This window comes from Callithrix jacchus, chromosome 4 (genome assembly GCF_049354715.1).
Source record: "Callithrix jacchus isolate 240 chromosome 4, calJac240_pri, whole genome shotgun sequence".
Classification (NCBI taxonomy): Eukaryota; Metazoa; Chordata; class Mammalia; order Primates; family Cebidae; genus Callithrix; species Callithrix jacchus.
The window spans coordinates 115,045,478-115,070,359 of record NC_133505.1 but is presented as its reverse complement, the minus strand read 5'-3'; the positions used below and the strand labels follow the sequence as shown (position 1 = coordinate 115,070,359).

The 24,882-nt window shown below is 44.4% G+C and overlaps 1 protein-coding gene across 17 annotated transcripts in view; it reads right to left on the bottom strand.

The window, feature by feature from the left end:
- Nucleotides 1–24,882, bottom strand: part of ARMC2 (armadillo repeat containing 2) — a 145,775-nt gene that overhangs the window by 36,122 nt on the left and 84,771 nt on the right. For all 17 annotated transcript variants that reach the window (XR_013534467.1, XR_013534469.1, XR_013534468.1 and 14 more), the window contains 2 exons: nt 8,984–9,302; nt 431–553 (listed from right to left, as the gene is read on the bottom strand). Coding sequence is in view for 10 of the 17 variants with exons in the window: in XM_035296456.3 (XP_035152347.1) it covers nt 431–553; nt 8,984–9,302 (442 nt within the window). In the remaining 7 variants the exon portion in view is untranslated. The remainder of the gene's footprint in view (nt 1–430; nt 554–8,983; nt 9,303–24,882) is intronic.

Here is a 24,882-nt window from a genome sequence, read left to right as displayed (position 1 = left end):
CCTGCCTCAGCCTCCTGAGTAGCTGGGATTACAGGCACACGCCACCATGCCCAGCTAATTTTTTGTATTTTTAGTAGAGACGGGGTTTCACCATGTTGACCAGGATGGTCTCAATCTCTTGACCTCGTGATCCACCCGCCTCGGCCTCCCAAAGTGCTGGGATTACAGGCGTGAGCCACTGCGCCCGGCCAATACTGATTGTTTTTAAATTATAATAAAATGCAAATTGTAAGGGACTTTAGCAAGAACTAAGAAACTAATTGTTCCCATTTCTAGTTTCCCCACATTCTAATTTCTTAGAATTATCAGACTGTAAGACATTTTTGTACCAGAAGGCAGAAGATAGTAATGTTTCCAGCTCTGTGTTAAGTTAATAAAATCAGAACCTCAAATGAGCACTCATTTATCCAAATCCAACTTTGAACCTTACGTTCAGCAATATATAGCTTTTTGTCTTGAATTATGGAATTCTTTGCTTGGTAGTAAGATAAATTGTTGATTGTCGCTGTAGCATTGATCACCAGCTCCTCACAATCATCAAGTGACTTGTATTCTGAAAGGAAGGGAGGATAAGGGAGTCAAAGACTCATTGCAGGAGTAGAACCAAGGACGCTGTAACTACAGCAACAGCAATGCCAGGAGCATGCCGTTGTCACAGCAAGGTCCCTGCAAAGGCCCTGGAGAGGCACCTTTGCCACTTTGTTTCCCCCGACTCCTCCTGCATGGAAATGCCCCAAATGCAAGGCCCACTCCTGGCCAGAGCAGAGAGGATACTGTCAGCTCAATCCTTGCAGCCAGGAGGTTTGGAAATGCCCGCTGATCTGGGCCCTGTGTCTGAAGTAAAGCAAAGGGACCGACACAGTAGTGAGCAGAGCCGCCTCTAATCCCGCCAGTTTTCTGGGTCCTTGGGCTCTCCCAGGGGCTCCTCAGTGGAGTCTGTGCCCTACTTCCCACACTGCCTCCCAAGAGAACAGCCCGAGGTCATAATCCATTTGCGACTGTCAACGCCGTCTTCCCAACACAGAAGACACCTCTGGCTTCCTCTACCACCCGCCTAGTTCATCTCTTGGCGCCTACTGGCTTCTCTTCTTCCACTTTTGCCTCCCTAAATCTATTCTTAACACAGTGATCCTTTAAAAACAAGTCAGATAAGGCCACCCACCTCACAACACATGAATAGTCCACCTCGTCTGGCCCACAGGACCTACCTGGCAGCTCCAAGGCTTACCTCTCTGGCCTCATTTGCTCCTCCTACTCCCAGACCCCCGGGGCCAACCACACCAGCCTCCTGACCTCTTGGAATATGCCAGCATGTCCCTGCCTGAGAACACATGCACCGCTGACCTTCCTTTTGGAACATTCTCTCCTCCCATTTAGGCACTTGGCTCCCTCCTTCCGTCTTCCCAGCAGTTGCTTAGATGACGTCCTGTTGTACATACTTTCCTTAACCTCCCTATTTAAAATGGCAGCTGTTCTTTTTTCTCTTGCTCTGCTTTAATTTTCTCCATAGCACATATGACCACCTGATGTTACATAGGTGTTTAATGTTTGTCTTTCAGCCCTAAAATGTCAGCTCCCTGAAGCCTAGGGATGTGTTTATTTTATTCCTGGCTGGATTCCCAGCTTCTAGAACAGTGCCCAACACACAGTGAGTGCTGGATGCACAAATGATCTTTAGCTTAGCACAAAAGGCCCTTCGTGGTTTTGTCCCTGCCTCCCACGCAGTCTCTGACTCATCTCTTGATAGTTCTGGCCACGGTGCAGAGGAGAGCTCCAAGTCACCTCAACATAGCATGGACGTGGCAACGGCGGAGATGCAGCAGAGTGGAGACTGCTTGGCAGAGGCTGGATGGGGGTGTGAGGGAGAGGAATCACCAGGGGTACACCCTGGGTTTCTGGCTTATATAATTGGGTACATTGCCTGAATTAAGGGCACAGGAAGAGGGTCAAGTTCAGGGAAAGGTCATGAGTTCTGCTTTAGATATGCTGAGATGCTTCTGAAGTGGCCCCAGGAGAGGAGGGGCAGGCAGTTGGATGCAAGAGTCAGGCAGTTAGACCGGCCTGAGCAACACAACAAAACCACATCTTTACAAAAAAATTTAAAAAATTAGCTGGGTGCAGTGGCACCCACCTGTAATCCCAGCACTTTAGGAGACCACGGTGGCCAGATCACTTGAGGTCAGGAGTATGGGAACCAGCCTGACCAACATGATGAAACCTCATCTCTACTAAAAATACAATTAGCCAAGTGTGGTGGCGCACACCTGTAATCCTAGCTACTTGGGAGGCTGAGGCAGGAGAATCACTTGAACCAGGGAGGCAGAGGTTACAATGAGCCAAGATCACACCACTGCACTCCAGCCTGGGTGGCAGAGGGAGACCCCATCTCGAAAATAAAAATAATTTTTTTTAAGTGCTGGGCAATCAGAGAAAGAATCATGAGCCCGGCAACACTGAGCCAGTGACCGCAGCTTGAACGGGCCACCACCTCGCCTCCCTCCTGTGCAAGTCCATCCAGCACCAGGAGAGCCCCCAGTCCTTCTCCACCTGATCTCCCCTGCTCCGGAGACCCCATCCCAGCCTGCAAGGGAGGCCACTCAGCACCGGCACACACCTTTGCTCACGACTTGCCCACTTCCCATTGTTGAATAGGAAGTGCCTTTCATTTCTTGTATGAAACCAAAGTTTTTTCTCAGGGAGCAAGCAGGGGGGCTATGAGCTGAGGAAGAGGACTAGGCTAGCTCTTACATTCTCCAAGTTAACTATCACCCCTTTTGGCCTTCTTTTCTTGTTCATTAAAGAGAACAGCCTTTTTATAAATTACGATATTGAAAGGAAAGCTCAGTCATTTGTAGGCTGCAGAAGACGTACACTGGTCCTTCGGCCAGTGGTTCCTCCCGCTACAGCCCCAAGCATAGGCCCAGTACCTGGTAGACACTTATGGAAGGATACTTGGAAAAAAGAAAGAATAAATGAAAACCTGACTTCCTGTTCTTTAGTTTAAGTACACAGAAAGGGAATAAGGAACTGAATTATTTTGGTTATCAATATGGATTCTACTATAAGGAAATATCCTAGTTGTGGTACAAGAAGGGACACAGGACCCCCAAAATTATTCCCTCTTGCTTTGGCCATTACTCTGGAGCCAGAACCCTATGCTTCTACTCACTGGCCATGTGAACTTGAACTCAAGTTATTTAACCTCCCTGGGCCTCAGTTTCCTTGACTGTGAAGTGGGGATGATCACTGCACTTACATTAAAGAGTTGTTACAATGTTTAAACATATTTAGGGGCTTATTGAGTGCATGGCACATAGTTAAGTGCTTACTAAATGAATAGATGGGCCATCCAGAATGACAGCTGATGGGGAGCAACTCAGGTGAATGTCTAACGCTTGGGCACAGGGTCTATAGCCCTGCTTTCCTCCAGCCCCAGACTGATGACTCTAGGTCTTGGGCAGTGTTTGGGGATCTGTTTTATTTATCTGGCCTTGGAAGGGAATTCGTTAGCTTGTCTAGAAAATGCAGGGTAGCTCTTATGTGTCTGACCTACCAAAGGACCACGCATTTGGGTAGCAGGAATGGTGTCTGGTATCTGGGACCAGGGCTAGGTGCTCACAGCTGCTGAGCATTTATCATGAACAGCACCAGGCACTTTACATTCATGTAACCCTCAAAAGTCAACTACTAATAATGTTTTACATGCACTTACAAGAATTCACATCCACAATAATTAAATCTCAAAAGGTACATCTGTCTCAGTCATCTTGAGCTGCCATAATATAATACCATAAACTGGGTGTCTTGAGCCAACAGAAATTTATTATCTCAGAGTTATAGAGGCTGGAAGTCCAAGATCAGGGAGCCTGTATGGTAGGGCTCTGGTGTCTCTTCTTATAAGGATGCTAATCCCAGCATGAGGGCCCCACCTCATGGCCTCATCTAAATCTAATGATCTCCCAAAGGCTCCATCTCCAAATACCATCACATGCGGGTTAGAACTGCATAGATGAATTTAGGGGTCCGATGAGAACACTGAGGCTTTGAGAAGTTCAAGACCTGACTTCACAGCATACATCTGAATACAGGTCTATTGGACCCTCCTATCCTACTCTTCCCACAGAACCCTGCTGTAGCCAAGGACACAGTGTTGCTGAGTTCCCGTTGGAACTAGCTGGGGCAATAGGCTGCTTCTAAAAAAGCATGATGGAACCATACTATCCTCTAGAATTGACTCATGGATATAAGAAAATCTGAAATTTAGACTTACCACTAAGGCAGCATATCTCTTGAGTCTGGTGGCATACTGAGGAGGCTGGTTCTTACTAAAAACATTATTGATTTTTCTTTTTTGAGACAGAGTCTTGCTCTGTCGCCTAGGCTGGAGTGCAGTGGCGTGACCTCGGCTCACTGCAACCTCCACCTCCTGGTTTCAAGCGATTCTCCTGCCTCAGAATCCCAAGTAGCTGGGATTACAAGTGCCCACCACTATGCCTGGCTAATTTTTTGTATTTTTGGTAGAAACAGAATTTCACGTTAGCCAGAATGGTCTCAATCTCCAGATCTCGTGATCTGCCCACCTCGGCCTCCCAAAGGGCCAGGATTACAGGCATGGGCCACTGCACTTGGCCAACATTATTGATTTTTAAAAGACCCTATGCAATGAAGCTGGCCTCTCTAGGCAAGTCCTGAGGTACAAGCAACTCCCTGTGAAGGGTGCAGGGCTAGAGCGAGGCAGGAAGAAAAGAACCCAAGAAATGCCCTTTCCACGTGACTGGGGAGGAGGCCCTGCGACAAGAGCCATCAGCTGGGAGGAGTGCTCAGCTCCGAGGGTAAACAGGACAGCAGCAGCTCTGACTTCAGTGGGCACCACCAGGCCATGGGCATGACCATGGGCCCTTTCTATAGTCACAGTCACAGCCCAGCCCTGGCCCTGAGTTACCCTAAGCTGCCAGGCCTGTCAGAGCGGACAGGAGGCCTTTCCTGGAAGGTGATCACCACTCCACATTGATGCAGATTAAACAGGTAGGAAATCCCCAGATACCAGTGTAGAAAGGGCTTAGCAGGGCTTAGAAACTCACCCAGGAGTTGAGCTGTATAAGAGGAAGGTGGAAGGGCTGATTCTCTGTTGGGATGACTTTTACCCTTCTATAAGCTTTTTTTTTTTTTTTGAGATAAAGTATTTCAGGAGAGAATAGAGAAGGGATCATCTGCTTGCCCAAACAACTGCCCAAGGCATACTGGCAAGAGGCCTGACCAATCATGGGAGAGCAGGGTTTCTTCACTTCTGAAGTGGCCAGGCTAGTCTTGAATTCCTGGCCTCAAGTAAGCTGCTCGCCGTGGCCTTTCAAAGTGCTAAGATTATAGACATGAGCCACTTCAGCCTTTTTTTTTTTGAGACAGGGTCTCACTCTGCTGCCCAGGCCGGAGTACAGTGGTGTAATCATGGCTCACTGCACCCTTGACTTCCTGGGCTCAGATAATTCTCCTACCTCAGCCTCCTGAGTAGCTGAGATCATAGGCATGTGCCACCACACCCAGCTAATTTTCTTTTTTAAATAGAAACAGGGTTTCGCCATGTTGCCCAGTCTGGTCTGGAACTCCTGGCCTCAAGCAATCCACCCACCTTGGCCTCCCAAAGTGCTGGGATTACAGGTGTGAGCCACTGAGCCCGGCCTCTTGCCTCTTTCTCCTACCCTAAAGCATCACTTCTTTTGAGTCAAAAGCAAGTTATTCATTCTTCCTTTATAGGTAGAAATGTAATTTCTAAGCTCATAAAATATGTATCAGATGAGGAGTTTTTCCACTTTATATGTGAATATTAACAATTGTGGAAAATGAATCATGCATGACTCTCCTTGGCTGTTCACAGCCATGTGCCCTAGCCCAGGTGTTTGAGGTTGGTCCTGAAGCCCTTCAGCCACAGTCGGGTAAAGAGATTAAGTCTATATCAGGTGAGAACTCACCCAGTGGGTTTCAGGTTTCTACTAGATCCTGAGGAGGCAGAAAAGCTAATGTGGTTTCCTGAAGCACTGGGTCTCAACACTTAAATGTGCAGAAGACTCACCTGGGGGCAGAGGAGGCATGAAAAGGCAGATTTCAGATTTCTAATGGCATTTTATAGAGGCAGCTTCTGGGCAGGGGCCAGAAACCAAAAAGGGTATTTTAATGAGTCCCACAGCTGATTCCGCAGCAGCCACATCCCTGGCTCTGGGCTGAGAAGCCCTGCTTAGTGTGGTGAGTGGATCTCAGGAAGGGGAAAGAGTTTCAGCAGATGTGGGCATGCTACAGAGCAAATGCTGAATGCTTTGAGGTTGGAACAGAAACTGAATTTGTCTCACAGCTACGTGCGTATTCTTCCACATGGCCTGATGTGCAGTCAGCAGCTTGGAAGAACTCTCAGGCCTGAACACAGAGAGTTTTGCGTTATTTACATGGAAGTGGTAAGTCAGGGGGTGCAGTTCTCAGTCAGAATGGAAGAGTCCTTTCTCGAGACAGGTGACATGTGAGGTGGGGTGTGGAGAAGCATGGGTAGGGGCCTGGTGACTCTGCCACGTGCTAACTTTGTGACCTGTGAAAGTCACTATATCTCTCTGAGCCTGTTTCCTCATCTGTGAAAATGATGAAAATAAGCACGTACCCTTACGTTGTTGTGAGGTAACAGATATGAAAATGCACTTTTCAAGCGTAAAGCTCCATAGTGAAGCACGGCCTGGTCACTCACATGCCCGCAGCCGGGTCTGCCTCCTGTCCCGTAGCCACGTGTGCCTTGCTTCTGCCCTTCTCAGTAACTGGGGTTTCTTCTCTGTGCACCCAATGTCCCTCCACCATATATGCCAAATTCCTCGAAGGCATATACCTGCCTCCATTTTTAAAACCTTCTTCTAAACTGAATGTTGGTATCCTCACCCCCACGAATTCATATGTAAAAGCCCTATCCCTTCAATGTATTTGGAGATAGGTCCTGTGGGGAAATGATAAAGGTTAAATGAGGTCAGGAGGGTGGGCCCTCATCCGGCAGAGCTGGAAGGGGAAGGGACCCTAGAGTGTGCTCTCTTCAGCATGTGAGGACCCAGTGAGAGGACAGTTAACCACAGCCCAGGAAGGGAGCCCGCACCAGACCCTGACCCTGCTGGCATCTGGGACTTCCAGTCTCCAGAACTGTGGGAAAATACATATCTGTTGTTGAAGCTGCCCAGTTTATAGGATTTTGTTATGGCAGCCTGAGCAGACTAAACGAAACTGAATGTATAGCACAGAACTGATTACCTAGAAAGAGCTCAGAAAATGGCTCTTGAGTTGAATAGTGTAGGCGAGGGGGAGTTCACAGATTACTCCTCCAAAACAACATTCTCGTCAGGCATTAAACTTCCTTCCAAAACAACAACATTTTTCACAAGTCTGGTTAGTAGTAGCTAATCTTTTTTTGAGAGAGAGTCTCACTGTGTTGCCCAGGCTGGAGTGCGGTGGCACAATCTCAGCCCACTACAGCCTCCACCTCCTGGGTTCCAGCAATTCTCCTGCCTTAGCCTCCCGAGTAGCTGGGATTACAAGTGCATGCCACCATGCCCCACTAATTTTTCTATTTTAGTAGAGAAAAGGGTTTCACCATGTTGGCCAGACTGGTCTCAAACTCCTGACCTTGTGATCCACCCACCTCAGTCTCCCAAAGTGCTGGGATTACAGGCATGAGCCACCAGGCCTGGCTAGTAGTAGCTAAATTGATTACCCTGGGTTGCAGTTAATCTCCCTACACACGAGTAGGCAGAAATGCCTGTGGGAGATGACAGGCCTAAAAAGTGTAGGAGATACCATGGACTGAATTGTGTACCCCACAAAAGTCATATGTTGATGGCCTACTCCCAATATGCTTATATTTGGAGATAGGGCTTTGAAGAGATATAGCAGGTTACAGAGCCCATAAGAGTAGGGTGCTAATATGATAGGATTGGTGACTTTATAAAAAGAGGAAGGGGGAAGAGACTGTCCCCTACCCCATAAATGCTTGTACCAAGGACAGCCATGTGAGCACACAGTGAGTAGGTGGCTGTCTGCAAGCCAGGAACTGAACCATCTGGCACCTTGATCTTGAACTTCTCAGCCTCCAGAAGCATGAGAAATACATTTCTGACAAAGTTGCCCAGTCTATGGCATTTTGTTATGGCAAGCTGAGCTAATGCAAAGGGAATGAATAGGACTTGAATACTGGGGACTAAAATTACAAATTATGTAAGAACCTGAAGAGGAAAAAAAAGGAATTAATTTTTTTTTCTTTTTTTCGAGACAGAGAACACTCTTGTTACCAAGGCTGGAGTGCAATGGCGCAATCTCGGCTCACCGCAACCTCTGCCTCCTGGGTTCAAGCAATTCTCCTGCCTCAGCCTCTTGAGAAGATGGGATTACAGGCATGCGCCACCATGCCCAGCTAATTTTTTGTATTTTTAGTAGAGACGGGGTTTTACCATGTTGACCAGGATGGTCTTGATCTCTTGACCTCGTGAACCACCCACCTCGGCCTCTCAAAGTGCTGGGATTACAGGCTTGAGCCACCGCGCCCGGCCAGGAATTAATTTTAATCATGTGGATTGCCCACAATATTTGGGATTTGGGATTCTAAACTCAAATATTTGGAATTTTAAACTCTTTGTGGTTAGTTTAGCCAAAATTTGGTCATTTGCTAAGTATAATTTTTAAAAATTTCAATGTAATTCACAAACCATAAAATTCGCCCTTTTAAAGTGTACAATTTGGTGGGTTTTAATAATAATCTCTATTACTATGTTTTCTTTTCCTTTTTTAAAAATCTGGATTACTTTTTAAGGCAGTTCTGAACAGAAGAGGAAATTTCCTTCACACAGCTAAGCCTTTTTCGTAGGGAGCCACTTGTGCTAATAAAATCCTCATCACACCCCAGCCACAGAACTGTCTTTGGGCTGCGGGAAAGGCAGCTGTGCCTGCTGCAGCCAAGGGCCACGGTTCTCACCCAGCGTGGTCAGGAGCAGACCCACTATTCCTGGGTTGGTGGCCAGCACCGGGCCCATGCCGGGGTGGATGGCAATGTTGGCGAGCACGCGGGTCAGCTTGATGAGCACGTCCTCTGCCTCTGACGGCAGCCTCTGCACCCTGTACGCCTCGCCTCCTTGGCCCACCGGCTTCTGGGAATGCAGATCGAGCTGATGGAAAGTCTGGAATAATGACAGCAGAGTTTGGATGCTCCCTTTCTCTTTGGAAAATTGTTCACGAGCCTGGTTATTTTTCGCGGTCAGGTTGCCAAGAGTAAAAACAACACGAACGACTATATCCTGCAATAAATCAAAGACAGAGTCACAAGTGCAAAGGGGGCTGGAACACATTGTTGGGAAGAATATAGCATTTAATTTATTTGCAATTTAATTAATAGTCAAATGGAACATGTCTGGCTTCAACTCACTTTTACAGTATTTGATTCCCAAGATTAGTGCAAAGTGACAGAGGAGATTAAAAGCACTTGGCAGCAATGAGAGAATACAAACTCATTGATGTGATCAGCAATGTCTATTACCTTCAGATCCTTCATCTGAAATTCTGGCTCGCCTTTCTTTTTCTCTTTCAGAGAACAATTAGTTGAGTGGGACAGCATTACTAAAAATGTGTCATGTAAATCTAAGTTTTGACAATAGCCAGTTTCTTGAACATCCAAATCTTTCCTTAAAATTTCATCTCCTGCTGAAGCACTGTGTTTCTGAATTTGGGCAGGATTGACACTTGGGGCTGGATAATTCTTTGTTGTGGGGAGGTGCCCTGTGCATTGTAGAGCGTTTAGCAGCATCCCCGGCCTCTACGCACTAGATGCCAATACCTCTCCTGATGTGACAGCCAAAACTGCCCCCAGTGGAGAAACACTGTGTTACGTAGCTACACTACTTTAAGGCAGTTCCTACCAATCCTTGCCCAGGGTGGTGGTTACATGAGTGACACTTTTATAATTGTTTGCTAAATTGTGCTATATTTCACAATTTTGAAATGTTTTTACAAACCTAAGCTGAGAACATTTAAAAATTAATTATGGTTAAAATTAATGGTTTCCGATTTTTGTACTCACAAGATATAAAAATCACTGTGTTTTTAGTTTGATAACAACATCCAGACAGATGAGTCCAGATCAGCCTTCCCTGTGGGTGTCAAAGGAGATAACCTGGGAGGAGGAGATTTTAAAGGAATGCTCATTGGAGGGCTACAACTGGCCTGGATAGCATTTTATATTATGTATGTATATATAGTGCCAGGCACTGTGCCATTTTGTAGACAAGAAACTAGGGCCTGGAGGAGCTGCCCAGGTCACATGGCTGGTGAGGGGTAAGGTCAGAATTTGATTCCGGGGTTACCCAGACTCTAGAGTCCTTTCTACAGCAGCCTCCACCTCCCACACAGGGTGTACTTTGCTCCTCCTTTGCCTTCTTGCAAAACACTTAAAGAATTATCTCCTTTTAAAATGCAAATATGTCACCGGAAGGGATGACAATAAACCTGATTTTGTTGATCAGATCAGTAGTTAGTGCAGCCTTAAGAAAAGGGGACAAAGGGCCAAGGGCTGGGCACATTTTCATCAAGGAGCACAGGTCCAGGTGCGAAGTCAACCAGGGGCCCCCTGCAGGGTGTCGCGAGTGGCCAAGAAACTGGGGTCGATTGGGGGCAAAGAATACCTTTTGGATTTATCTAGGCCTTCTCTGCCAATACCAACTTGTTCCTGCTTGTTCTTGCTAAAAAACCAAAAGTTTTCCCTGGCACTCACTGGCAGGGAAGAAGTGAGGCTGCTGCTTGCACAACAGAAAACCCTCTGCCTAGCATGAAGGAAGGACAGCGGCTACTACTACAGCAAGAACTGGAGATGGTCCAGGAGAGAGTTCATTTTCAGAAACATTTCAGCTTGCAGCATTCAACCAACCATAGCAGTCATCCGATTAGGAGCCCCCGCTCCTGACTCCACCCGGGAGAGACAGAATGTTAGTCCTCAGATAAGTTCTTAATGCCAGGGGCCTAGGAATACACACACATAACCGAATCTGAAAGCCAGTGCTCTGAAGAGTTTCTCACCCACTGAGAAAACAAGGCTAACATATGTGGGGAAACAGCAAACACTAAAACAGCGAAGGAAGAAGCAGACATGGAATGAAATTAGGAGTCTCAGGTCCAGAGCCAGGCGGGCTGGGCTCACACAGGTGCTTGGCCTCTCTGTGCATCCATTCACTTATTTGCAAAATGGAGATACAATTCGTACTGTGAGATCACATGAGATACAACAGGCAAAGCACAAACTGTATTGAGTAATAATTCTGGCATTGCTGTGAACTCTTTTCATGTCCTATCAATAAAATGCTAACTAATAGCAATAAACTTTGTGGCATAGGCCCACTAGTCTTACCAGAGTTTCGAAAAGAGGGTGCTCCAGGAACAGCAACAGAGTCAGCAGAGTTATGACAAGAGAATTTGAGTTCTACCTTGGAAGCTGTGAGATGCCGAGATGTGTGGTGGGGAGGATTGGGTTGGGATGGCAGGGGAAGAAAAGTCTTTTTTTTTTTTTTTTTTAACTTTTTAGGCTCAGGATATATGAGCAGGTTTGTTACACGGGTAATCTTGGGCCATGGGGGTTTGGTATGCAGATTATTTTGTTGCCCAGGTCCTACGTTTACTACCCAAAAGTTATTTTTCCTGATCCTCTCCCTCCACCCCACCTCTACCCTCAAGTAGGCCCCAGTGTGTGTTGTTTCCTTCTTTGTGTCCACGAGTTCTCATCGTTTAGTTCCCATTTATAAGTGAGAACATGTGGTATTTGGCTTTCTGCTCTTGCGTTAGTTTGCTAAGGATAATGGCCTCCAGCTCCATCCATATTCCTGCAAAGGACACGATCTCATTCTTTTTTATGGCTGCATGGTATTCCATGATGTATTTGTACTACATTGCCTTTATCCAATCCATCATTGATTGATATTTAGGTTCTATGTCTTTGCTATTATGAATAGCGCTACAATGAACAAATGTGTGCATGTGTCTTTATGGTAGAATGATTTATTTATATTCCTTTGGGTATATACCCAATAATGGGATTTCTGGGTCAAATGGTTGTTTTTAGTTTCTTTTTTTCTTTATTTTTCTTTCTTTCCTTCTTTTCTTTCTTTCCTGACAGAGTCTTGCTCTGTCACCCAGGCTGGAGTATAGTGAAGTAATCTCAGCTCACAGCAAACTCCATGTCCTGGGTTCAAGTGATTCTCCTGTCTCAGCTTCCCAAGCAGCTGGGATTACAGGCATGCACTATCACACCCAGCTAATTTTTGTGTTTTTAGTAGAGATGGGGTGGGGTTTCACTATGTTGGCCAGGCTGGTCTCGAACTCCCGACCTCAAGTGATCCACCCACCTTGGCCTTCCAAAGTGCTGGGACTACAAGCATGAGCCACTGTGCCTGACCTGTTTTGAGTTTGAAGAAGAGATTGAGAGAGTATCTGGGACTATCTCCTTCCTGGGCCAGGGGTCACCTTCTCACTCTTCAATTACCTGACTATTCCCCAAAGAAGCTGATACTTATGGGCCTTAAGTTTAAAACAAGCACATACAATTTGATTATAATACTTGAATCCCACTTCACATAAAATTTGAAGGGTTACTTCAAATAATGCCCGGTGGCAAAGGCCCTGCCCTGGGCTCTGAGTTGGTAGCTTCTCTTCCATCCTGATCAGACCCAACGGAAAAGCAGAAAAGCAGTTTTCCAACCAGGACAGAGGGAATTTCCAAGAATTAAACATCTTTTCTTTCTCTTTTTTTTTTTTTTTTGAGATGGAGTCTCGCTCTGTTGCCCAGGCTGGAATGCAGTGGTGACATCTTGGCTCACTGCAGCCTCTGCCTCCCAAGTTCAAGCAATTCTCCTGCCATAGCCTCCCAAGTAGCTAGGACTTCAGGCACTTGCTGACATGCCCAGCTAATTTTTCTGTTTTTTCAGTAGATACAGGGTTTTATCATATTGGCCAGGATGGTCTTGATCTCTTGACCTGGTGATCCATCTGGCTCGGCCTCCCAAAGTGCTGGGATTACAGGCATGAGCCACCGCACCCAGCCCAGCCAAAATTAAGCATCTTAAAGAAAAACTTCACCTGATATTTTCTTTTTTTTTTTGAGACGGAGTTTCGCTCTTGTTACCCAGACTGGAGTGCAATGGCACGATCTCGGCTCACTGCAACCTCTGCCTCCTGGGTTCAAGCAATTCTTCTGCCTCAGCCTCCCGAGTACCTGGGACTACAGGCACGCACCACCATGCCCAGCTAATTTTTGTATTTTTAGTAGAGACGGGGTTTCATCTTGTTGACCAGGATGGTCTCAATCTCTTGACCTCATGATCCACCTGCCTCGGCCTCCCAAAGTGCTGGGATTATAGGCGTGAGCCACTGCGCCCAGCCTCCACCTGATATTTTCTAAGCTGAGGACTATAAATAAAAATTTTGTGTGGACTTTGATACATGTTTTCTGCTTAAAGACTATATGAGTTCTAGTTCTGAAAATCCTAATAATTAATAACAATAGCAGCACAGTAGTATCAGCAACTAACACATAGTACTTATTAGTACTTATGATGTGCCAGGTATTGTCCTAAGCTTTTATGTATACAAATTAACTAATTCACTAAAAATGATAACTTCCACTTCTTTAATCTGAACAAAGTTATTCACAATATCTTTTACAATCTAAACCGCAGTCTCCCTCACACACTTGACAGCAGTGATGTTAATAAGTTTCGGACTTCATCATGTTCCTGGAATTGTGCTCTCTTCTCTCATTTCCATAAAAGCATGTTAAACGAGACAGAAAAGGCATTATGAGTGATTTTAAGTGATTGCTTAAGGAATTTAATCAATAGTTGCATTCTGTACCCTAAATTGTTACCTGGACTAATCAATTTACCTTCTAAAATGTCATGGCATCTTCTAAGGGTGCTGGATTGTTGTTATTTTTTTTCTTACCAGGCCTTGCTGTTTTACCTCCATCTAAGTGCTCCTGCTTTTCTCTCAGTCTAGCTCAGTAGGATTCTCCAGCCCTGTGCCACCTCCAGCTATCAGTGTTGACTTGCCTGGATTGAGATCAGATCCCTGGTAAAAGCAGATTTCCTTAGTGGGCATCATTCTTCAAAATTCAAATTACCTCTCCCCATTGTCACATGCAGTCTAATCTGGGAAGACTAAGGGCTGCTTTTCTTTTCTAAAAATTCCCTCGGGCCCCTTCCTCTTCTGAAATTATTTGATTCTATCATCTCTGTAGGTCCTAACGTGGCCGAGATTATTAAGCCTCCAGTGCGGAAGAAGAGCTAGGCTGCAGGTCAGGAAGAGTTAACACTGTTATAATACTGCTTTTCCTGCTTCAGATGGAAAAGGAGGGGGTGGTTCCTGGCAGCCGCGGTGCCAACTGAAGCATGGCATGCGAGATCAACAAATGGGATGGCAGATTGTGCCGTCTGCAGCACCAAACTTCCAGCAACTGCTATCTCTGCTTACTGTTTTTGTCCTGTTTTTCAGGGTTTGCTGAGGTACTTTTTCTTTTCTTTTTTCCCCCACCTTTCTTAAATATATTCTCCATGGATCTAGGGAGCATGGAAGAGGACAAAACAGAAGCCGTCTCACAGGAGGTCGGCAGAGATAGTGTTTTCTTATCTCCATACCAGGTATTGTCTTTACTCATCTGCAACTCTGAAGGAGGCCGAGGAAGAGAGCTTTCCAGGGCTGAGCAAGAGTTTCCTCTCCTCACCAGGGGTGGCCTCTACTCCCAAAACATGCTCTCCAAAGTCCTCCCTACTGAACCAAAGTCTGTGCTGGGCAGGATCACAGAAAGGTTATCTACTGTCCCACAGCCCGAGCCATCTCCAGTCTAGAAAATATGACTTAAACATTCTATAAAGATTTGTAAAAATTGGTTTCATTTTTAAGGCCAAAATCATCTATTTAGAGAGAGCACCAATTCCACAGCAGAAAACGATTTCATCAATATGCAGCTCTTCTTTGAGGCACAGATTCTCTCCTTTATTCTTAGACAATATCTGAGAATCATCTATAAACTAACACTCTACTTTTATAGCATTTTTATTAAATTTAACACAAAGTTGCATATTCATATCATAACCATGTGGTTTTGAAATAGCAAAATGAAGATGAATCAAGAGAGATCTTTTTTTTTCCTAAAGAAGGCAGTCTAGTATAACCAGTTCATATCAACTCTCTAATTCTGCTTAAAACAGAATCAGCTTAGCAACAGCTACAGCCAACCAGAGCTTAGACAAACAGGTACACCGAACGGAAGAGACTGACCTCAACAGAGCTTTCCAGTTTGAGCCAGAGGAATATTTTCCTTAGTTTCGCAGAGGTTATTCCCTAATGAGCAAGCAAGTTACTCAATCTGAATGGGCCCCACAAGCCTGTGAATGAAATTATTTTAACTGGAACAAAACAAGCAACAGGGCGCTGCTCATCAGGATGGTCTATGTCAAGTTCCAATGGTGGCAGCATTGGCGGCAGCATTGGCAGCAGCTGCTGAATGTTACTTTCCATTGGAGAGATGTTGGCCTAAAGCCAATGAAAGACATTTTTACAACTATTTGGAGATGTGGAAACTGAGGCTCCAGGAGACTCATTAAGTAACCCCAAAGTCAAATGCTGGTGAAGAGAAGAGGCAGGACTTGAATAATCATCTCTGTACACACAGATGGTTTCCAAACCCACCTTCAGCCCAGCTCCTCATTCCTGATGATCATCGTCTTCATGGGCCCCCAGCCCCCCAGCCCCCCAGCCCCAGCATCTCTGATTTCTCTCTATCTCACTCCCCTCATCAAGCAGTCATCTCAAAATGTCCCCCAGCTCCCTCCTGTCCATGCTCACCTGGGCTAATCTGTCTGTAGACTATTATCAGAGGCCCTTTCCAGGCTTCTCCCTCTGCCACCAACCCTAACACCACTTCTTGAAGCACAGCTCTTCCCTTTGCTCAAAAACTTTCACTGCCTACTAAGTGAATGTCAAAGCCAGGATCTAATGCACCATCTGGCCCTGCATGACCACTTCTGCGCTACCTCATATTACTGTCTGCCCACGGCCAGCCAAAGTGAACACATTCCTCCCCGACTCCCACACCCTTCCTACCGTACCTTAAAATAACTGATGTGCATAATGTTGACCATAGGGAAGAAACAATAACAAGCTGTCATAGAAAGAATAAACTATGTTCAGCAGACTCCACTTAGGAGGGAACTGCTTCCACTAAGTAAAGGAAAACATTTGAGAAAGATTTGTAAGAATGGGCTGAAATTGAAGGGGATGTAAATATGCTTAAAATCTGAACCCTCTCTTAACCAAAAGATTAATCAAAATGCCCTGTTTAAAATATGGTTACAAACTTCTCCTGCCTGAGAGCTGAATCAGGATTCACAATGTGCTTTGTTTATCCAACTTCCCACCCTCAAACAAAACCCAAACATTAACTGAGCTTGCAGGTGGCTTGAAAACATACATTTCAGCAAACTGGAAGACAGACTGTGCACTACTGCAAAAATGCTAACTGACCATCCGGCACTGAAAGTGGGTCAAGAGTTTGCCTACATGTTTAACTATATAAAAGAGAAGAATCTGAAATGCTGGAGACTCAAAAGAATCTAAGTAGAAAATCATTATAAAACCAGAAGAGATTATACTTGATTCCTCCATCCATCTATCCATTCTATCAGCAATTATTTATTTATTGAGCACCCAAGATATGCCTCTGAATGTCACTCAGAAGTACCAGGGCAATACTAGAATTTCACTGTGCTCAGTTCTTTTTCAAGCCAGCAGACATAAATCAGGCATTCGGGTTCCATGCTGAGCGGGGGAAGAGCCAGTTCCACAAGGGCAAAGCTGGCAGGAGCTGGAAAGAACGAACAAGCTAAGGGCGCATTGTGCGGCCTGCCTGGTCAGGGGCGCAGACCAAGGCCAAGGCTGAAAAAAGGAGCAAGCTCAGCCAAATGCTCTCAACACCCACTGGGAATGTGCCTGCAGAGGGGCTGGGAAGACAGCCACAGGGCGTGCTCCTGCCAGGGAGGAGGCAGAGGGCAAGCTGAGAGCCAAGTTGCCCTACAAAGGCACCAGGGGTAGGGGTGGAGGCACCTTCCTAACCAATGCTTGATGGCCCAAAGAGGATGGACAGGAAGAGAAGGCACCTTCTCTCTGGACCGCTGAAAGACTGTGGTCACATTCGAGATGAACAGCTAGAAAAATGGCAGTTGGTTTTGCTTTCAGCCCACACTGTTCAGACATTCCAGCTCTCATTTCTGATACCACGATGGCTAAGCATTCCAAATCCGTGTTCACTGTGCATACATGTCTGAGGACAGCAGCTTATGCCTATAGAAGTCTAAACAGAATGAAAGCGGTGGGACTTAAAAAAACAGCACAACCAAGAATGAGGCTGGCAGTTCCCAGGGTTTGCAAAGGCTCTGAAGACAGTCCTGCTGCATCTGGAAGCTCTGTTGTAACAGAAACAAGAAATTAACCATATCTAAATGTGGAGAGAGTTAAATAGACAGTGGGTCAATGGACACATGCGATGGGAATGTAGATAAAGGTTGTTCTTTTTCATCATGACCTTTGCAAAATATTGCCCGTCTTTTGAAAGTATTATTTGAGGCATTTTACCAGATCTCTTGCCCAGTAGATATTTACAGAAGAAATGGGGAAAATCCCTTCATGTTCTTCCAAAAAACAAACCCAAACGTATTTTCCTGAGATGCTAAATGCAGTAACACTGACGTCAGAGGCGCCTCCTGAGGCAAGCTCTGCCTCCCAAAGGCTGATAGCAACCCCACTCCCTCCTTCGTTATTAAGCCCATCTGTCTGCACATTTGTTTTGTACCAAATGCAGTTTACACCATAAAGCAGACAATATGTGCATATTTCTTAAATGAGATTTGTCATTTAATTGAATTTTGGCCAGCGTTTTTAATAGATATTTTACCTAACTCTAAAGTTTAGCTTTCATATGGCATCAAGCCAACTGAGAGGCTGTTTCATCTCAGTTTGTGTGTGTGTGGGAACTGGAGTTACTAGTTGCATCATCGATCTCGGACAAATTAACCACATAGACATGAGCCAAAGAAGTTTCCCTTGCTGTCTCTGTGGAAGTCATTTATGGGAGCTGGGAGGAGTAGATGCCTTTTCGTTGAGACTGTTGGTGTTAGAAACCCAGGCCATGCACACAGCCATCACATACAGATGGAGACAGAGGCCCCCTTCACTGAAGGCCATTGTGCAAAGACAGGGGGTGTAAAGCAGACCATATTCTAAGCGAACTCATCACTCTCAATTTATCTATTGCAAACTACAACATTTACATATGGGTAGATACTGAACTGTCTCAAAACAGGACTCTGCAGGGAGAGTTAGTAATTACTTTAACGAAATCTGGTGCTTGTTTCACTAGCAAATGAATCAACAACTGGTGGCTTGTTTAGTCAACTGAACTGAGGGCACCCTCCCTTGGACAGGCAGTTCTAAGGGTCCTGAGGAGAAGAGCCTGGGCTCACCTCTTTGACACGAGTCTGACAGCGAAAATTTGTGCAAAAGACTAATGTACCATCCTGTGTTCTCCAGCTAAGAAATCATTCCTCAGCTGCCTGTGCAAAAGGCCCAGGGCCAGTGGTTCTTACCACTTGCTGGGAATGGTGAGTCTTGTCAACTTGGTTCCTACTGTGTCAAGAAGAGCCACTGTCAGCTACACTCCTGTAGAGAAAGACTGACCCTGTGTGGCTGATGTGATTAATCACTAAAATCTTTTGAGGTTTTATGGGAACCTCTCTGCTGTCAATACTGGAGAAAATGGTTTTAAAGAGCCACTTTAATAACTTATACCATAGGGTCTCAAAACCTGCTGCTCTTTGGGTCATTTGAGAAGTCTCTTAAAAATAGGTTCTTGAGCCCCATCACAGACCTGAATCAGAATCTCTCTGGGTGGGGGCCTGAGAACCTGTACTTCTAATTTTTAATTTTTTTTCTTTTTTTTAGAGTATACTTCAAGTTCTGGGGTACATGTGCAGATCTTGTAGGATTATTACATAGGTACACACCTGCCATGGTGGTGTGCTGCCTCTATCCCCCACTCACCTACGTTAGGTATTTCTCCTAAAGTTATCCCTCCCCTATCTCCCCACTCCCTGCTACCCTTCCCCTAGCCCCCTACCACCCAACAGACCCTAGTGTGTGATGTTCCCCTCCCCTCATAAGTGGGTATTGAACAGTGTGTTCTCATTGTTCAATACCCACTTATGAGTGAGAACATGCAGTGTTTTGTTTTCTGTTCTTGTGTCAGTTTACTGAGAATGATGGTGTCCAGATTCATCCATGTCCCTGCAAAGGACATAAACTCATACTTTTTTACAGCTGCATAGTATTCCATGGTGTATAGACTGGAATACTATTTTCTTTATCCAGTCTGTCTTTGATGGGAAACTAGGTTGGTTCCAAGTCTTTAAAAATTTTTTATTAAACTCAAATTTATATGGAAAATAGGCTTAAGGGTTCTTTTTGCTTTGTCTTTTTTTTTTTTTTTTTTTTGAGACAAGCTTTTACTGTGTCATCAGGCTGGAGTGCAATGGCTCAATCTCAGTTCACTGCAACCACCACCTCCCACACTCAAGTGATTCTCTTGCCTCAGCCTCCCAAGTATCCGGGATCACAGGCATGGGCCACCACACTCAGCTAATTTTTGCAGGTTTTGTTGTTGTTGTTGTTGTAGAGACAGAGTTTTACCATGTTGCCCAGGCTGGTCTTGAATTCATAAGCTCAGGTGATCCACCTGCTGCAGCCTCCCAAAGTGCAGGGATTTCATATGGCATCAAGCTGACCGAGAGGCTATTTCATCTGAGCCACCTGTGCCTAGCAGAGTACCTGTATTTTTAAAGCTCCCTGGGTGAATCTGAGGATAAGCCAAGTTGGGGAGCCACTCTGATTTAAATAAAGAAAAATTTAGAAAACTCACCACTTGAATACCTATTATTTGTCTTTATAATAATGGTTTTTTAAAAATGATATACATTCTTGTAAATGTAAATCCTCTTTCCTCATAAGTAACCCTCAGAGCACAGGTGTATAGGAAATAAAAGTGAAACCACTCCCTAATCCCTCCTGTCGATGGACTTGATTCAGACTTTATATACTTGAATATATAAAGTATATTCAGACTTCTCATATGTTGAAATCAAACTTTACCTTGACAATAGAAAAAGAATGTAAAAATAATGGAAAATTTTGTGACTTCTGGTATTTTCTCATATAATTCTATTTTTTTCCCCCTTTAATGGAAAACAACAGCAGATGGGGAGGAAATATTCTGCTTCTTCCAACAGCAACCGGCCCTGGTGCTACCTGGTTCAAAACAGGATTTCCCCCTTGGTGGACTGCAGCAGCCACTGGCAGCTTCCTGTGAAGCTCCCCATCCGCTGATAAGATCAGTTCAAGAGGCGTGTGTAGGTGACATTTCATTTATCACTACAAAGGGTTTTTTTTCTTCTTTTTCTTTCTTGTGCTTTTTAGATTTCTGTTTCTGTGTTTTTGGAAAACGCAATTAGCCATAAACATTATTTGAAAAATGAAACCTGTGCTGATTCTAAATGTAGTCCTCAGGCTTTCAAGACAGAGGCAATACTAACAACCCAGAACAAAACCAGGGAAGGTCTAGTGATTCCTGATTGTCTAATCACTTGGCGATAGCTACGCGTATTAAGAGAGAGACTACAAAGCTTCCAAAGCATTTCTCTATAACCCAAGTTAGTTTTGTAGGGATGTTTCCTAAAGCTGAAATAAAAATAATTATAAGAAGTAATAATTCTGTTTAAATAAGTTGCTGGAAGGCTGATTCATGTTTCCACGATCAGTTCTAAGCCTCAGCATTCAAGTAAATCCCAGGTGCGGCAAAGAGTCTAACCACCGCAGATCAATACACTCACATCAGAACATTAAGAAAAGAGGAAAAACAAATCATATTCAACTGGCCACCTGGGCCACGGGAAACATGAGACTAAGACGCTCTGCTGGTCTGAAGTAATTCTGTTTGGCTGTTGATGGCAGCCCAGCCATGTGAAAATTGTGAGAAAAAATTCTTACCATTTCCTCCTCCTAACTAGGAAGAAGAAAGTAAATATTTAGGAAGAAGTACTTGAGTATTAGAAAAATGTTTGGGTGGGGCGCGGTGGCTCAAGCCTGTAATCCCAGTACTTTGGGAGGCCAAGGTAGGTGGATCACGAGGTCGAGAGATCGAGACCATCCTGATCAACATGGTGAAACCCTGTCTCTACTAAAAATACAAAAAATTAGCTGGGCATGGTGGCGCGTGCCTGTAATCTCAGCTACTCAGGAGGCTGAGGCAGGAGGATTGCCTGAACCCAGGAGTCAGAGGTTGCGGTGAGCCGAGATCGCGCCATTGTACTCCAGCCTGGGTAACAAGAGCGAAACTCCGTCTCAAAAAAAAAAAAAAAGAAAAAAAGAAAAATGTTTGTTTAACACTTTACAGGTGCCAAATCATTTCACATACTCAAAATTCTTTCTTTCAGCACTTATCATGAGCTTACTTTGCCAAGACTCATCTCCGTCTATCAGGACAAAGTCCCTGTGGTTTAGGAACTCGCAGAAGTGGGCAGGACAGCTACCTAACGACAACCATTTGGAGAACCGCTAAAGAAATGTTTATGAAGACTTATGGAAACTTCTGGTTAATGATTTTAGGAAGTAGTTGGGACACACAACTACTTCCTTGTGGGCTAAATTCTTTCCCTGCTCTTCTAAAATATTTTGGTTTTGAGGAAAACATAAATTATGTATTTTTCTTACTAGAAAAAAATCAAAGTGATGGCTCAAAACTACACCATGTCAGTGTTTATCATAAGTAAGTACTGAGCCAAAGTATAATTTCTTAAAAGTTAAAAACATGACTCTCACAGGCTCATAAAATGAACAAACTTAAAAAGTATTCACCTCATTAATGAGGGAGCCAATACCATGGTAAAGTTTGTTCCAAGCACAACTAAAGAACTGGGAATTTACAAGCACTTAAAATTTGTGGGTTATACATAAACCTGACAAATGCCTACGAAGTCATAAAACCATAACTTTTGAGGTGATCCTGTCTGTCCGACTGAAACCTACAAATTCATGTGTAACTTCATTGTGTCTGGGCTCTAACCAAATAGTAAACAGCAAATTCAAACACCAATAGGTTGGCCTAGAGAATTAATCCCTGACTGGGGCATTAAACAATGCCCTGGCATGCCTTTGTCAGGATGTGTCTCCTCCTTACCTTACCTCCTCCAAACCTTATCTCTAAGATTTTCTTAATAACAGTGACGTGATGAAGGCCATACACATACTGCTTGGGTTCTCAGCTCTGAGTGTACTAGCTGGGGGAACTACCTAGGTTAAAGTCTTTAAAATGTTGCACTGATGAGGGAGAAATTGGTCTTGCTTGGGAGTCCTCACAGAGGAGCAGACAAGAGAGCTACAACTTGAAATAAGGAATTGGCTTTGAAGAGAAGTCACAGAGAAATTTCATCAGAGCCCCTTAGGCTCTTCTCATTAAGTCTGAGTGAGAAAATACAATTTCATATTCAATTGTATTTTAGACTTTTTAGCCTAAAATATCTATCTGGCTGTCTGTCTGTCTAGCTAGCTAGCTAGTGATCAATGGCTCACTGCAGCCTGGGCTCAAGCAATCCTCCCACCTTAGCCTTCCGAGTAGCTGGGACTACAGGCATATGCCACCACACACAGCTAATGTTTTGTTTATAGAGAAGGGGTCTCTCTATGTTGCCAGCCTCTCTTTCTCACTCTCTCTTTTAAAGAGATTTCAACTTGTTGCCCAAACTGGACAACTCCTGGGTTCAAGTGATCCTGAGTAGCTGGGACTAGAGGCTTGCTCCAGCACACCTGGCTTATGTGTTGATATAGGAGTTAAAAAGAAATTATTTAGGCAGATAGTGAGGGTAAGGAAGCCCTCAGTAAGGGTCTCCTTTTAACGAAAAGTAGTACCCAAATAATTTCTTTTGTAACAAAGAGCAGCCTGTAAAATTGAGCTGCAGACATGGAAAGGCAAGCTAGAAGCATACATGGGTGAATGCTGGCAGCTGTGCCAATAGGAAAAGGGTACCTGGGACTAGGCATGCCCACCATGGCAGCTTCATCTTCCCTTCTCTTTGCCACCCACGTGGATAGTAAGGAGCAGGTAACATGGTGCCAGCCAAGCAAAGATCCCATTTGTATATAAGAAAATTAGGATGGAATGGCCCGTTTCCATGCATGCTATGTAAACATCATACCTGGTCCAAACAATCTTTGGGCCCTATGTAAATCAGACATCACCTCCTTAAGCCTGTCTATAAAACCCTGTGCACTTTGCCACAGGTTGAAAGTCCCACTCAGCTGCCTCTAAAGCGTGCCGGAGAGAGAGCTATTCTACTTTCTCTTTCTTTTGCCTATTAAACCTCCACTCTTAACCTTACTCCACGTGTGTCTGTGTCCTGGATTTCCTTGGCATGAGGCAAGGAACCTCCAGTGTTACCCCAGACAATGACACCACTTCAGTGTGACTTTTAACAAACCTGGTTATGAGGTTTCCCTGCTAATTGCAAAAAACTGCAAAAAAGCAGGTAAAGATTACCAAAGGCAGAGGTAGCAACCAATAGAAAAAGAAGAGAGAAAATCTACAAAGAAGATGCAGACATTTAAAGAACCTCATCAACAGACTCAGGCTTCCCATGTGGGACAAATAGCCTCTAGAGCAATAATTAATGCTTATAATAATGACCTTTGGTTTCAAGAGGTTAAGCTACTTTTAAAATCTTCTAAGAAGGAAGAGAAAGATGTAATCAACTTGAATATGATTTTTGCCACATGATTAAAGTTAGTGATTAAAGTGATAACATGCATTTCTTTGATGGTTCTGAATAAACATGTTACTGTACATAGTCCTTTTTGGAAATTAAAATAATGTTAATAGGTGTATTAGTCTGTTCTCACATTGCTACAAAGAAATACCTGAGATTAGATAATTTATAAAGAAAAGAGATTTAACTGGCTCATGGTTCTGCAGGCTATACAGTAAGCATGATGCTGGCATCTGCTCAGCTTCTGGGGAGGCCTCAGGAAACTTACAATCATGGCAGAAGGTGCAAGGGAAGCAGGCATATCTTACACAGCCAGAGCAGGAGGAAGAGAGAGAGCAGAGGAAGGTGCTACACACTTTTAACTAAGCTGATCTCACGAAAACTCACTCACTATCACAAGAACAGCACTGAGGGGATGGTGCTAACTCATTCATGAGAACCCTGCCCACGTGATCCAATCACCTCCCACCAGGCCCCACCTCCAATATAGGGGATTACAATTCAACATGAGATTTGGGCAGGGCCAGAGAGCCAAACCATATCGATAGGAAAATAAAACTGTAATATAAATCAATAGAGAAGAATACGGTTTCTTAAACATCAGTTTTGCTTTTCAGATAACCATTTAGCCATTCGCCTAATAGTTTAGTGAAAAGTATAGTAAAAGTTTATGCCAATTTAAACTTTAGGACATTTAGGCTGGGTGCAGTGGCTCACACCTGTAATCCCAGCCAGCACTTTGGGAGGCTGAGGTGGTAGAATTACTTGAGCCCAAGTGTTCCAGACTAGCCTGGGCAACAGAGTGAGCCCCATCTTTATTTTTTAAAACAAAAACAAAAAACAAAAAAACTTTAGGACATTTAGTTACTCAAACTAGAAAAAGCATATTTTTAGCCATACTGATATCTCTATCTAGTCTCTCATATTGGCGAGATACCAGGATTTTTGTTGTTTTATTCTATATGGCCATCATCTA